Source organism: Prunus avium, chromosome 7 (assembly GCF_965620075.1).
Source record: "Prunus avium chromosome 7, drPruAviu1.hap1.1, whole genome shotgun sequence".
In the NCBI taxonomy this organism is placed as follows: Eukaryota; Viridiplantae; Streptophyta; class Magnoliopsida; order Rosales; family Rosaceae; genus Prunus; species Prunus avium.
The window spans coordinates 37977956-37993083 of NC_142290.1; the positions used below are offsets into that span (position 1 = coordinate 37977956).

General features: G+C 37.6%; 2 protein-coding genes across 3 annotated transcripts; one reads left to right on the forward strand and one right to left on the reverse strand.

Annotated features, from left to right (window-relative positions):
- Window positions 1–147: 147 nt before the first annotated feature.
- SPS1F (sucrose phosphate synthase 1F) lies at window positions 148–6115 on the reverse strand. Its single transcript, XM_021953379.2, has 13 exons — window positions 5597–6115; window positions 5406–5495; window positions 4716–4957; window positions 4386–4449; window positions 3555–4253; window positions 3293–3409; window positions 3010–3141; window positions 2739–2915; window positions 2389–2442; window positions 2219–2281; window positions 1174–2115; window positions 886–1013; window positions 148–663 (listed from the first exon to the last, which is right to left on the reverse strand). Exons 1-13 carry the CDS (start codon window positions 5780–5782, stop codon window positions 384–386), a joined length of 3174 nt encoding a protein of 1057 aa, XP_021809071.1. The 5' UTR covers window positions 5783–6115; the 3' UTR covers window positions 148–383.
- A 4747-nt stretch (window positions 6116–10862) lies between these two features.
- Window positions 10863–15091, forward strand: CRCK3 (calmodulin-binding receptor-like cytoplasmic kinase 3). 2 transcript variants are annotated; one of them, XM_088256012.1, is made up of 7 exons: window positions 10863–12118; window positions 12230–12469; window positions 12762–13024; window positions 13615–13780; window positions 13865–13954; window positions 14094–14392; window positions 14590–15091. In XM_088256012.1, the coding sequence occupies exons 1-7, from the start codon at window positions 11806–11808 to the stop codon at window positions 14797–14799; spliced, it is 1581 nt and encodes a 526-aa protein (XP_088112138.1). In that variant the 5' UTR covers window positions 10863–11805; the 3' UTR covers window positions 14800–15091. The 2 variants fall into 2 exon arrangements, with proteins under 2 accessions (XP_088112138.1, XP_021809068.2); XM_021953376.2 differs by having other exon boundaries at window positions 10867–12118; window positions 12239–12469; window positions 14590–14959.
- Window positions 15092–15128: the final 37 nt, after the last annotated feature.

The window sequence follows — 15128 nt, forward strand, 5'->3', positions numbered from 1 at the left end:
AAGAGCAGACCTATCCAACACCGTTGCTTATTTAGGAACAGAACATCGAGCGCACCGCACAGATGACATGAGCAATTAAGCAAGCAAAACCCCGCATGAAAACAAAAAAATAGTAGAGACAGATGACAAAGATGCAGAGCTACATAATTAATTTGGAAGCGATGTTGGCTTTGGCTCTTTATTTCTTAATCAGTAAACATAGCCACAGAAGAAAGTAACAAAACATTTACTATGGAAAGAAATGAGATGCATGAATGAATGCAAACTAGTATTGAGCTTTATGCCGTATCCCGCAAACAAAGTTTCTGAGGGCAAGGTTCAAAATAGAGAGGAGATTGCTTAAGCTGCTATGAGGAGGGGCTTTACTTTACAAATGCACATTTCTACGTCTTGACAACTCCGAGTTTCTCCAACGAAACCCGGATATCATCGCTGCCACAGCCTTCACCGGTCTGAACAATGTTGGGACTGTCAAGGGCCAGGACATCTGATAGAGGGTAGTTTCGGTTCGTATGGAGTTGACTGATTGCATTGCTGGCAACTCCCTTGAGTATTACACTTTTGTGCAGCCCACCAAGCAATCCTTCATAGTCTGTATCCCCGCATTCTCCAGCAAGAACCACCACTTTTGATAAGTCTACACCCCATCGAAGATATAAATACCTGAACGAATACAATTTGCTTGTTTCAGTCATCAAACTTCATATATAATTCACAGGTTTAAGTTTTAACCATAAACAATGTGGCTGCTTTCACTACTCACTAGGCCTCCATCTCCCCCTAAAAGATCTCTACGACCATGTTTCAACCACGAGGGCAATTCATGGGTGAATATTCAATTTAAACAACAAGGTCTACAAACCCTTGACGACATAAATATTGTACCTGAGGGCTTGGGAACGAGATGCCAATACTGGAATTACATTCACTCTGGTCCCATTTTGGCAGTAAATTACATGGCACCGCAAAGCCTGAATCCTCAGCAACTTCCGAAGCTCCTTCACAGGGGGAACCTGGAAAGATAAAAATAAAAGAATTCCTATCATGATCAAAGTGAAAATATTTAACAAACTACAGAAAACTTACACGTATATATTAATCAATTGAAGCACACGCACAATATTACTCATTTCATACAAAACTCATCCACAGTCAAAATTGAGGAACACTTACCTTTCCGGGCTTCTGCACTTTAAAAGCATAACAATAGTCAGTTGAAAGTTGATCAGCCGCAGTAACAATCTGTTCCTCACTCCCAGTCTTCTTATCATTAACTGAACCTGCCCAACGTACTAACGTCTTCCTCAATCCTTCTCCACCCCAACGATATTCGATGTGTGAGTGGTAATAAAAGTCGACTACAAAGGGACGCTCCTCTGAATGAATAGATGGATAGTAGAGATCACTGCCACTGTTGCAAATAAATGCATCAAAGTCATTGGGGCTCAAGCCCCCTGAGACCAGAAATGAGCTTATCTCGGATATGGTCAAGGATGTTGACAATATGAACCCTACAGAGCCTTCAGTCCTTTCCTTTCCTGTAGCCTCAAAAATCTTCCTTGTAGTTTCAATAAGATCTGTAATGGTATCACAATCCACAGCAATGACAAAAAGATGTTTCCTCCTTCTCAGCACTGGGAACTTACCAGCACTGTTATGGTCTGCTTTCTCTGAGAACCCAGCCTTCCGTGTGTCCCTTGAAATACCCTTTGACCATGCCAAAACAGCATTCTCTATTTTATTCCTTCTATCAGCAGTATTTCCTTCATATTCTGAAGAACTGTCATTCACACTAGTTCCGCTCTTTTCTCCATCCAATGAAAACTTCAAGTTCAAAGATAAATCCTGTATATCTCTCAAGGAATCACTTGGGGAATCTGTTTCTGAAGTTTCTGCTCCATCCTCACTTCTCTGCCATTGTGGATGCCTTGGTTTGCAACCGGCTATTCGAGATAGGTAAGTTTTGCAGTGCTCAGGCCAAGAAAATAGGTGAATGTTCTTCAACCCATTCTGCCGACATCTTGCCCAGAGCTGCTTATCTGCAACAAGCTTCAGGAGAGCATCAGCAATAGACTGCTGATCATGAGGATCCACAAGAAGACCATTGTCAAGTACCTATAGAAATAGGTCCAATCAGTTTTGGAATTCTGTGTACAATTCAATGTACAACACATGTAGAACCTTCTATCGATTCTTTATGACCGATGAGCAGGCATACCTGATGTATATCAACAGGACCCCCATTTTTTGTGGCAACAATAGGCAAACCATGAGCAGCTGCCTGTACAATAAAAGGGCAGAAGTTATACTTGTTTCTGAAAAAAGAAAAGAAAAATATTGGAAAAATATCATACAAAGGTAAACTCCTGATAATTTTAAGACACACACCTCAATTAATGTGAGTCCAAACGGCTCGATGAAAGCTGGATTAATGAAAACACCCTGCAAAAATGGATTAGAATGAAACAATTAACCAGTAAAAGGAAATGCATTTTGTATGCAGAGAGAGACAGAGAAAGAGACAGAGAGACAGAGAGACAGAGACAGAGGGGCACGGAAGTGGACTAAATAACAAAAACAAAGATATAGCACACTTAAATTAAATACCAGCAGCAGTTGGCAAAAGTATGGCATTAGAGATTACTTTAGCCTTCTATGTCTAATAGTGCTTCAATTTTTCCAATATAAAGTGCACATATAGTTGAATTTAATTCTCTGATATAAACTACAATAGGTACCTTCGTCTTTGCTGCTAGACGATAAATCTCAGGAACATCAGACTGTTTGTGGTGTTTGGGGTATGCCACTTGCCCGTACAAATCATGTTTGTCAATAAGCTTGAGTACTGAGAGAAGAACAGAAGAACTTGTGCCTGACATTTCATCAATTCCATCGCGGTTGCCCATAATTAGTGTCTGTAGAGTACAGAGAAAGAAAAACGTTAAGTAATGAAATTGGAACAGAAACAAAGGCAGTTCAGTAAAAGTGCCATCAAGGATGATAACATACAAGATTCGCAAGCTCTCTTAGTGGGCGACATTCTCCAAATGCTTTGACCAAAGTTGTGATGTTCTTTTTTGGATCTGGTCTAGCAAGGGCAAGAATCATAGGCTTGCGAGGATTGGTAAAGAAGCGCATTATCTGCATTATGACAAATTTTGATTGGCACCAGTCAATGCATAATGCTCGAAAGCATAAGGCTTAAAAAATTGTAAAGCAGGGCATATTGAAACGACTCATCAGCTATCTTTCTGGAAGACATCACAGTAAATGCATAAAGAGTAACTAGAACCTCAGACCAAATAGGTGGGTCTGGAGAAGTAGGATGGTCTTCATTTGCTTCTGTCTCACCATCCATATCACCGTCATGCGGAACAATATGATGGAACTCCATTCCAGGAGGAATTATCTGCAGAGAACTACAAAATCGTAAGATATGTATATAAAACAAGCAAGTCTCTTACCAGGGAAACCCAGCATAGTATTTCAAGAAGAGCAAGCCATGAGTACGTAGACCTTTAAACAAGGATATGAAAAATGATCTCAGTACTTACCACCATGCGGGGCATGAACCTGCCATAACAGCTCACATTACGCCTGATCCTAGCTCGCAGTTTACGCTCCAGTATTGGATCAAAACCATCATACAAGCGCCATTGCTCTTCTATCTCCTGTCTAGTGCTGGTAATAACTATTTCAGAGGAATCAAGGGCCAACTCCTCAGCCTCTATCCGACGCATAATTTTGTATGTTGTGTTTATTTCATCCCTTGAAAGACGGCCTTGTTTTAAAAGTTGCTCCAACTTATCTCGGCCAAGTGAGTGGCCAGTAAAAAGCATCGGGACATTTAAAGCACCAGATAAAAGGGCAGCAGAGTCACCAGCATCTGCATAATGTCCATGGATGGCAACAGGCCAGACTGGCTTCCCACCACCAATTTGTTCACCCAAAACTTTGGACATCTGTATTATGTGGTTCAGTGCACCATCAACAAATTCAGGGATGTGTGGCCAGAGTTCTTCCTTGGGAATGTATTTATCTTTGGGACCGAATGGTATACGAATGATATACGAACCACTGCTCTCCCCCATCTCTTCTGCAAAACCGTCTGCATTAATTGGAGTCAGCATCTCTGTGGGCTCACCATAGCTCCAATCTACATCCGGTGATGACACTTGTCTAGTTAGCAGATCAACTCTATAAACTCCCGGTGTGGTGCCCAGAGCCCTTGCAAGTTCTACTACATACTTAACCTAAAAGGAATATAGATCCAACAATATGCAGGTAGCTATGTAAGCAATTATACAAGGTATTATTACATCAAACAACAAAGATACATTCAACCCGAGACTGGGAGTGAAACCACATTAACAGCAAAATATTACCTGGCCACCAGTATCAGAGTCACGACCGAGCTCCATATTTTCACCTCGTATAAGACCATGAAGGCTGCATGGATACTTGATGTTAAAAACATTGAAAAAGTCATAAGGAACCTGAGATCATACTCTGTACGCCTCAAAATTAAGAGATAGATGCATGTTAGTCACCATCAGGCCAAGTCGAGTTTTCTTATCAAGTTCCGCAGCAGCTAGTTAAACTATCATTTCCATGCTTTTATGAGATACTGAAAGCATGGTTGTTAACTAATATTGTCATTTGAGATGCCATGCAACACCAACGAATCATTTAAAACTGTAAAGTTCAGTTCATGCCTTATTAGTACAATATATAGCTTTTTCCCCTTCTGCTGACTAATCCACGTCTCCATTGTGTCAACGGAGTTAATTCTAGGCAGTCTGGCTCTGCTATTATCACCATGAGCTGATATGTCGCTCACTACATCTCCCTTCTCTCCCTCAGATAAGTCTTCAGACATATCAGCTGTAGCTTCTCTGCGACCTCTTTCACGTTCAATACGACGTTTAGCCATCCTTTGAGCTTCCTCTCCCTCAAGCTGCAGAAGAATAGACAGTATGAAGAAAACCAGGATTTAAGAAAAATGGTCATATGCTTTTATTTCCTTTTTCTCTCCCAACTAAAATTACAGTGTCCTTTGTTTATTAGTGTGTATTCATGTGACAGCATTTTCTAAAATCCGAAATAGAAAAGACACTATAAATGAACAAATTAGTGCTCAGTAGCAGAAATTAACGCATATATAGACACTCAGAAATAAGGAGCAATTTTCACACCAAACATTCGATTAAAAAGACGCTCAGAAAATTACTACAGAGTAAAGCACGAAACACATCCATCATCTTGGCTTCCAAGTTACGAGTGCCAATAACATACAGTAGCTATAGCTACCATTGAAAGAACATGAATAAAAAAGAGATACAAATCACTGAAAGAAGAATCAATTTCTAGAATTTAAAAACAGAAAGAAGGCAAAAAGAAGAAACCTGCTTCTTCTGGCGAGCTAAGTTCCAAATCCGCCAGCACAAATTCTCCAATCTGGTGTTCCTCTCCTGGGGGCTCCTCGTCGCCGCAGCCTATCATTAAATCCCATACATACAGCATGAACAATCAACCAAACTGAGAATATAATAGAAAGAGAATTAATACAGAGAGAGAGAGTGAGAGTGAGACTTACGCGAACCCAAGAGCGGTGGAGATCGGTCTCATCAAAGCCGGTGATGACCTCCTCCACAAAGTAACGGGTGGGACTGAAGTGGCCTCTCTCTCTAAGCAGCAAGGACGATTTGGCATCGTCGACAAGGCCTGGACCCACGTCCAGAATCGCCTCCAGGTAACTGTTTATCCAATCGTTGCTCGCCATTTAATCCCTCCTCTCTGTCTCTCTCGGACTCTGAGACTCTGTCAGGCCCAGCCTGCTAAATTAGCAGATAAAAAACCAACTGAGAAAGCAAATCTGAGCTGCAGTGAGTGTGCTAGTTTTGCCGATCGGATGAGAATTGGGACAGAGAGAGAAAGAGCTATGTTTAGACTCTGCGAGTCTGGAGAGTGGGAAAGGGAGAGGAGCAGAGGACAGGGGAGAGTCTTATATGCATGTGGTCGATTGTGATTGTGATTGTGATTTTGGGGTGGTGATGGTGGCCTTCTTGTTGACTGTGCTCTTCCTTCTTCAGTTGTTGTGCCTTAAAACGGTTAAAATGAAAAACATTGCATTTGGGATTTTTAAATAGCCCCCTGTCGACAATATAGGGCTTGACCACTTGAGGACCTTGAAATACAAGAAATTATTTTCAAGTCAAAAGATGCTTTAAATGCATTAATTTTATAAGTAATTTTTATTTATTTATGATAATGATATTCTAAATTACTCTAATATATAGGGAGAAGAATGTTCAAACTCGGGTGTAATAGAGCGGGCACACAACCTTGGCCAGATGATTTAACCCAAATAAACAATTTTATAAATTAATTGGCAACATAAAATAAAAGAATGTTATTAAACGAATCTTAAAATTAACTGAGTACATCATACTACCAAACTAGTTATTTAATTACTAATTTATCCTAATATAAAATGACCAGAAAATATATATTAAATTGTGAAACTAATGTAATTTTAATAAATACTCCATATTCAACCCTAATCAAATCAATCCCTAATAAATCAGCAATTCACAAAGTTAAATTTATATAACAAAATAACGACCTATAGAATTTATGACTTTTAGAACCATGTTCTCCAGACCACATTAATGTCGACAAGTTTGCAATACCAATCTATATATGATATCTAGCACAACACATCATGCCCGTTACCAGGAATTAAGCATCTAAATTCATTTCTCTTATGTTTCATGCATGATCATGAACTTGAAGTCCTTCTAAATTCTACAGCTTGTAGACTCCCTATCTATCAAACTTGTTATAAACCCAATTTTCAAATAGGTTTGGTGTTGTGTGTTAGAGTGTATTGGGGTGTACCAGAGGTACTTTTGGTAGTTAAATTAGGTGTACTTAGTTAATTTTATATTTTAATTTAAATATTAGAATTAAATCATTAAGTGTACTCAATTAATTTTAGAGTTCATTTAACAGCACTTAAAATAAAAACCTTTATGATCTACCACCTAAATCATACAAATCTTAAAGTAAACTCCAAATTCGGAGTTTACAAAAATTCTAAAAGAAGAAAGAAAACAAAAGGATTGATAAGCTGACAGTATTTTATTTGTTGGAATATGTAGGTTCGTGCCCAATTCAATGGTTCATAATAGAGAGCGAATATATAAACCAACTAATTTGAAGAAAAAAAACATATAAACCAACTAAGGACTAAATTTTTATTTTTTAATTTTGTCAAAACTAAGGACTAGATGTCCAAAGTTTAGCAATATTATAATTAGTATTATTAATTTGCAAAAATAATTATTGTCCGGACAAGTGTCCGAGGATTGTGAAGGGTAGGAGATCTTTCCACGTACCCCAGAGTGTTTAAAGTGCACGTCAACTTAAGGATTGAGTAAAAAAGAGAAAATGTTGACCCCAAAAAACAACCACAAAAAAAAAAAAAAAAAATCTTTAATTATTATTAGAATAATAGGGAATCATTCTGGTAATATCCTCTCTTTTCGTTTGACATTTACACCCTCATCCCCTTCTAAAGTCTACACATTTCTTAGGTATTTTGTTTAGACTTTTTTACCTCTCTTTCTCTTTTTGCATTTTCCAACTTCAAACTCGTGATTTATTATGATTGACCAACAAAACAAAAGACGTCCACTTTTAAAAATCTCTGCAGCTATGTTATGGGAGATATTATAGAATACTATAGTAGTACGATTATGTGATATATCTCGTAACCATACTACCGTAGTATTATGTAATTTGTCCTGCTTTGGGGTGTGTTTGCTTTCCTTTATATGGTAACTTACTGCTTAGAGTGAATGACATTGTTTAGAATTTAGGGTTTTTGTCTTGGCTGTGTAATTTGCCTGTTGCAATATTATTATTGGGACAGTTTTGAAAATATTTTATTTTTGTGATGGCAAAGATTGTGTAAAAGCCGGAAGCCAGAAATTAACAAGCAGATATTAATGGTTGCTTAGTGTTAGTGCTCACAGCTCATGCATATTATATTCTGAAAGCAAATTCTTATTATATCCCATCGCATGGTGCTTTTGTTGCTGTTGTTGTCCAGCCTTGACACACCAACAAAAACATGTCAAATGTCAATTGGTTGGTGATCGTATTCGATCCTGCTAGCTAGCTTCTATTATTATTATATATCACTTGAAGGGATTCTTCCCTCAAAGATTAGATCACCCAAGCATACACTTGAAGGGAGTTCAGATCAGATAGAATTTTGTTGGTTTTGCACAACTGGTACACGTCTAATCAAAAGCCCACCCTAAAAATGCCTAAAAAGTTGTCCTTACCAAACCTCTTTATTTGTTTTCTGGACCATGCATTGTCACTTTTACGAGAGGGTCAAGATTAATATTATTGATATTTTCTCATAATTTTGCTTATATTTATTCTCGTTTTATGTCACTTGAGTTAAAACTCATCAATTCGATATATTCGTAAAAATATATCACATATTATGTGCCTTTCAAAATTTTAAATAGATGTAGCCCAGAAGATTTCAAAAGAATTAAAAGAGTTTTGTCTTCTAACATGTATCTTAGTCGTATGAAATGAAAGTACGATTTAGTCGGCGCTTTGGATGATAAAATTGGCTTCTTCCTCCTATAATAAGACCTAGCTAGCTAGAGATACCTATATACATCAGAGAGCTTTATGCAATCAGATAAGGAAAGCCAGTAAGCGAAAGGTTCATAGGAATATAGGATATGATGCTGACAGACAAAATAACAAAGGATTTACTTTGCAAAGAAATGCCAAACATGAATACAAACAAACTTTTTGAGGGCAAAGGTTCAATATAGCTTAGGAGAAGAGACTGCTATACTTTACAAAATGCAACATTCTAGGTTTTGACAACTCCGAGCTTCTCCAACGAAACACGGATATTGTCGCAATTGTTGGAAAAACAACAATTAGTGATTAATAAAAACTATTATATGTATATATCAACAATATATCAATATCAACGAAATTGAATTTACTTGGAATATAATAAATAATAAATAAATGAATTAACTTGGACTCGAGATAGAGGCTTACAGATTTGATGCAATGTCTTAAAGATGGTAATTTCACCCATTTCTCGATACTTGAAGTTTTATAGGTGACTGCCTCCTATTTGTATTCTAAGCCCTAGTACTAGGACTTAGAATTTGGCGAAACTTTGATTGTTTTCCTCTCAAACAAGATGAATGTGCTTCTTAGAAAACAGTTAATTAAACTAATCCGAATTAATAAAAAAAAAAAAAATTCGAAACTAAAAAATAAATTTAAATATGAAGTGCCTAAGTGCCCCAAAGCCCATCTTTTTGACAATTAAATCTTATATAGATATTCAATGCCCAAATCGAATCTGAAGCCCAATTGGCTTCTACTTGGTCAAACTTCCATTTACTAAGTGTGGAACTTCCACACTTACAAAGACTCGACTCTTTCTTATTTCTACAAATATGGGACAAATATCCTTGAATTTCATTCAAACTTCCGAGCGCAGCTGCCACAGCCTTCACCAATCTGGACAATGTTGGGGCTGTCAGGAGCCAGGACATCTGATTCTGATAGAGGGTAGTTTGGGTTGGTACGGAGTTGACTGCTTGCATTTGCTAGCAAACTCCATTGAGTATTACACTTTTGTGCAGCCCACCAAGCAAACAATCATCATAGTCTGTGTCCCCGCATTCTCCTCCAGCTGCAATAACAATAGTCAGTTGAAAGTTGATCAGCCGCCGTAGTACCAATCTGTTCCTCAGTCCCAGTCTTCTTATCATTAACTGAACCTCATTTTTTGGATCATTTTGTTTGTTAATTTCTAGACTATGCCAAACAAGCCCATTCTTCTTGGGTAATCCGAAGCCGACAAGCCCATTCTTCTTGGGTATTGTCAAATCGAGCTTTTTCTTTTTCTGGGTTTAGGCCTTACGGAGACCATTACATTACTTGTAGACTTAGGTTTGTGCTCGCCTCGTCATCTTCCTTTTAAATACGCAACTCAGTATTATTATTAGTATTCTTCTTCTTCTTTCTCTTATATCATTATTAAAGTATGAACAGATGAGTTAAAGACTAATTTAAGTCTACAATTATTACCCAAATAAAAAAATTTAATTTATTTGTTATCAATCTCTAAATCAATTGAAAATAGGTCTAAAAGGAGAAAGAGACCGAAAGAAAAAAAAAACTGCAGAAAATAAGTTAACAAATGCAACTAAGGAAAAAGGTGTAAAATTAGTGTGCACATCAATATCATGGATCTCAATGATTGCGTAGTGCCGTGCGTAAGGCCAAGATTGGTGACCGCGTAATATAAACAGAACTCGGCGCTTCGAAGCTTTTATGGGACGTTCAGCAACCCAATCATCTTTGAAATCAAACATCCAATACCAATCATGGAGATGGAGTAATATAATTATATAACACAAGAAAGAAAGCCCCTTCATTTATGAAAATACCCAGTAACTTGTAAATTGTACCAGAGAAAATTCAACACCACGAGAAAGCCGTTCACACTTTGTTACTTCAACAAGAAGAAGCTCAAGCTTGTATTTACATAAAATGTTTATTCTTTTTGTCCTCCCTCTAAATTGTTAAAAATAAATAAAGAGGATGGGTTATGTTGGAATTTTATTTTCATGCGTATAAAATATATGGAAAAAAGAAAGAATCTGACGCAAATGAGAAAGGGGTGGATGGACGTGGACCCCTCTTCTACAGCAGAGATTCTTGGGTTTGATTAGTATAAGAAAAGAAAAGGAAAAATATAAAAGCAAAAAAGCCAAAAACAGACATTGAAATGACCAAAAAGCCCTTGAAGGGGTTTTCTCCGGCAGCAATGATGCATACTACGTAGTTTCCCAACGGTCAACAATCAACGTTGTCCAAATTCCAGGATATATTTATTGCTTAAATTAATGAAAGCGTACAGACGGCCGTGTAAATCCACCATCTTCTTCTAAATACAAGGTAAGGCCGGTCTTTGTTTCTTTTTTAAGGCCTTTCCTTTGCAATCACACGCACCAGTTTTGTCTTTGACATTTCCCTTAGCCGCCTCTCTCACTGTTCAGGTTTGGTTCTTTCACTATAAATTCAGGTGCTTTTCTTGTTTCCTGATATCTGATGCTAAGCCACTTGTGTAATTTAGTATTTTGTTTGGATTTTCTTTGAAGCTGTCTTGCTGTTTGTGTAGAGCTACCAAATGTTCGGATTTTTTAGTGTGAGCTTGTGATTTTGTGAGTTGGGTCTCAAGCAATTCAGTAAAAGTTTGGAAATTTTGGTGCTTGGAGATCGTGGGATTGCTTTTTGGGCAACTTTACCAGCTGGGTTTTAATTTGTTTCCCAATTGTGAACTGGGTACTGATACTGAAGGCTTTTGATTGAATTTTTGTGGACCCATCAAGCTATATGGTAGAGCTTTGTCTATTAAAGGTTTCAACTAGTACGTCATGAATTGAAGCTCGAATTGATCATTTCAGTGATTGTTACATAATAAACTTATATATTTGGAGCAATTTGAAGTCGTAATATACAAGTAACATTACTGGCCAAAAAGAAAGTATCATTATCTCCGCTCAGCTCCTTTCTTGGCCAGGATTCTCTCTTTCGTCAATCTCGAGAACTGGGTTCTGTAGATGAATTTGAAAGTGACGGTCGAACACTAATTTGCATATCCAGTGCGATCGGAACGGTTGAACTTGAAACTAGTGAGCTACTTGAGGGCGGCGAGACGAATACAAGAGTACAGAGATGTTTCATCATCTTTTCATTCAGAAAATGGAAATTGAGCACATTATCCCGTTAAGAACGGCCATCACTATGTTGAGTCTGTTGCTTCTGGTGAAATTGCCAGCAATCTCTTCCTCTGAGTTTGTTATACAGTCAAAGGTTTGCAGTGATCACATTGCCTATTCAAAATCTTATGGTCTTGAACTGTATTACATAAATGGGAATTCAGTAGAGAAAGCTTTATTCTGTACGGCACTTGAGACATACTACGCAAATGGTTGCATTTTGGAGGGCTACCTTGGCATTAACCATTGTGTATCAGACCTTTCACTAGGTATGCATTGATATTATATATACGTTGCTTGTGTTTCTTGTTTAAATGATGCTATTGTAGTCCATAGTTGGAATTTAGGTAAAGTTTTAGGACCATTGTTAAGTGTTGCAGCTTTTGCAGTTGGTTTTCACTTGAGGACAGGAAGGAAACTTTTGCAAAAGGAGTCAATGGATAAATCCACGTCCTACGATAGAGAAGAGAAGAACGGCTTTGCATCTGTATCCAAGACCAAAAAAGTTGGAATGGCAGTAGGTGCAATGTCTTTGTTATGTTGTGTTTTCATGTGTCCCTGCTTTTATAAGAAAAGGAGAGAAGCTGCTCACAAAGTTCTTGCTAAGGACCCAAATTCAAGTGAGTCTCTCATATCTGCCTGTCTGTGTACCCGAAATCAATAATTATAGGTTTTCAGGTTGCTGGAGATGAGAACCACCAATTATATTCCAGTTTAACATTTAAATACATTCATCCTATATTAGACTAAAATTCTTTCAAACTTGTCCAAATTGTTTTATTTGCAATTCTGCAAATAATTGAATTTTTGTTGCCACTGACTAGTCTATTCTATATTGGTTGTTTCCTCATTATGACTTTGTTTTTTCAATGTTTTTTTTTGGTTAAACTAAAACTGGTTGTCCTCTTGCAGTGGATTCAGCCTCTTCTTCTTTTGAAGTGAATTCTGCTCCTGAAAAGATCCCGGCTAGTCCGCTTCGTGTGCCACCTAGTCCTAGATTTTCAATTTCTCCAAAACTCAGTAGACTTGGATCGGTACATCTCAGTTTGAGTCAGATTGCCAAAGCAACCCGCAACTTCTCTCAATCACAACAAGTAGGTGAAGGAGGTTTTGGAACTGTCTACAAAGCCCGGCTAGACGATGGCCAAGTGGTTTCTATAAAACGAGCTAAGAAGGTATAATAGATCATAATCTTCTTTTTGTGGGTGCTCAATGAAAGATTGGTCATTTCCGGTTAGTTTATGAAAGGAAATACTATCTTGGTGACATGCTAGGTAGTAAAAAACTAGTACAACTACTGAGGCTCTCACAATTGGCTATAATTGATACAATTCAGTGGCCTCTTGGTAATTGGTAGCCCATTCATTAATTTTGTAAGTAAAATTTGTTGTTCTGTTATATTTGAAAATGAAAAAGTTTTTTATGTTAATTTTTGAGGAATCTGGGGCAATCAGAAAAATCACAATTAATAAGTATTCCATAATCAGATTCTTCAGTTGCCCAAATAGTGATTGGATTAATTGTGCATTCTGGGTTCAATTAGGAAAGTAGCATGCTAAAGTTAAATGTATGTGACATGGTTCAAAATTTCAACATCAAAGTAGGCTTCGTAGTAGAATTTATGCATAGCATAATTTGTTATGGACTTACTAGTTTTCCATGTTGCCATCGAACATTTGAGTGGCTTTATAAGGAAGTTTTCTGTTGTCATGGCAGTTAGTCGATAAATGAATGCTATTTTGTTTACATGGAAACTTTGTCATAGGAACACTTCGAGAATTTGGAAACTGAATTCAGTAGTGAAGTTGAACTTCTGGCCAAAATTGATCATCGGAATCTTGTAAAGCTACTAGGTTATGTTGATGAAGGAAATGAGCGTCTTATCATTACAGAGTATGTGCCAAACGGTACTCTTAGAGAACATTTGGATGGTAAGCTTAGTTAAAGCACCAAAATATCCAAAATTTATTCTATAAAATTATGCTATCATAAACAATTATGCTACTATACTGCAGGTCAGCACGGCAAAATCCTAGAGTTCAATCAGCGACTTGAAATTGCCATTGATGTTGCTCATGCCTTAACCTATCTTCATCTATATGCAGGTAACAAAAATACTATTGCTAGAACTTTAAATACCCACTGCTCTTTTATTCATTTGTTTATTTGTCTGGTTAGAGATGAAGAATTGATTTTCTTTGGTCAATCTGATTGGTGCTTAATCTGGTATTCATATCACAACAGAAAAGCAAATCATTCATCGAGATGTGAAGTCGTCCAACATTCTTCTGACAGAAAGCATGAGAGCCAAAGTGGCTGATTTCGGATTTGCAAGGCTTGGTCCGGTGGACTCGGAACAAACACACATTTCAACCAAAGTGAAAGGAACTGTTGGTTACCTCGACCCCGAGTATATGAAAACCTATCAACTCACCCCTAAGAGTGATGTTTACTCATTTGGGATATTACTTATAGAAATCATAACTGGCCGTCGTCCAGTGGAGTTGAAAAGACCTGTTGAAGAGCGGGTGACACTCAGATGGGTAATGATCTTCTTCTGTTCCCTTGATAAGTAATTGATTTTGTAGCATATCTTTAGGAGTTAGAACATGGAACAACATGCATGCAGCAGAACTCTCCTAATACTTTCAGTTATGTCTGTTGCTAGATAACCCTTCCATCCAGATTAAATTTGAACTATAGCTGTTTATAACTTTATGTCTGGTGTAACATTCCGCAGGCCTTCAAGAAGCTGAATGAAGGAAGGATGGTGGAATTGGTTGATCCTGCATTGCAGGAAGTTGTAGATGCAGAGGTAGTGGTGAAAATTTTTGATTTGGCTATCCAGTGTGCTGCCCCCATTCGAGCTGATCGGCCAGACATGAAATCAGTGGGAGAGCAGTTGTGGACAATAAGAGCAGACTATCTTAGAAGTGTCAAGAAAGGCTAGTGGTATAATACGAGAGGCACCTCCTTCCCTCAAACTTGCCCTGTAAGAACGAATTTGGTCAGAGACAAAAGTTTGCTTTTTCGTTTAGGCCTCTTTGTCGACATCTTTTTTCACTCTTGAACATGCATACATGTGGATGTCTAATATACTTTTTTTAAAACTAGTTATTGCAAAACAACGACATGCCTTGAGGAGCATAAAGGCAAACACATTTGCAGTTTTTGAATGTTGATATTACTCGGAAAAAGAGATTCAGAATTCAGCAACAATGGATTCAGGATTCGGACTGGAATTACGACACAAAGCCTAGTTACTTCTTTTCTCATTGT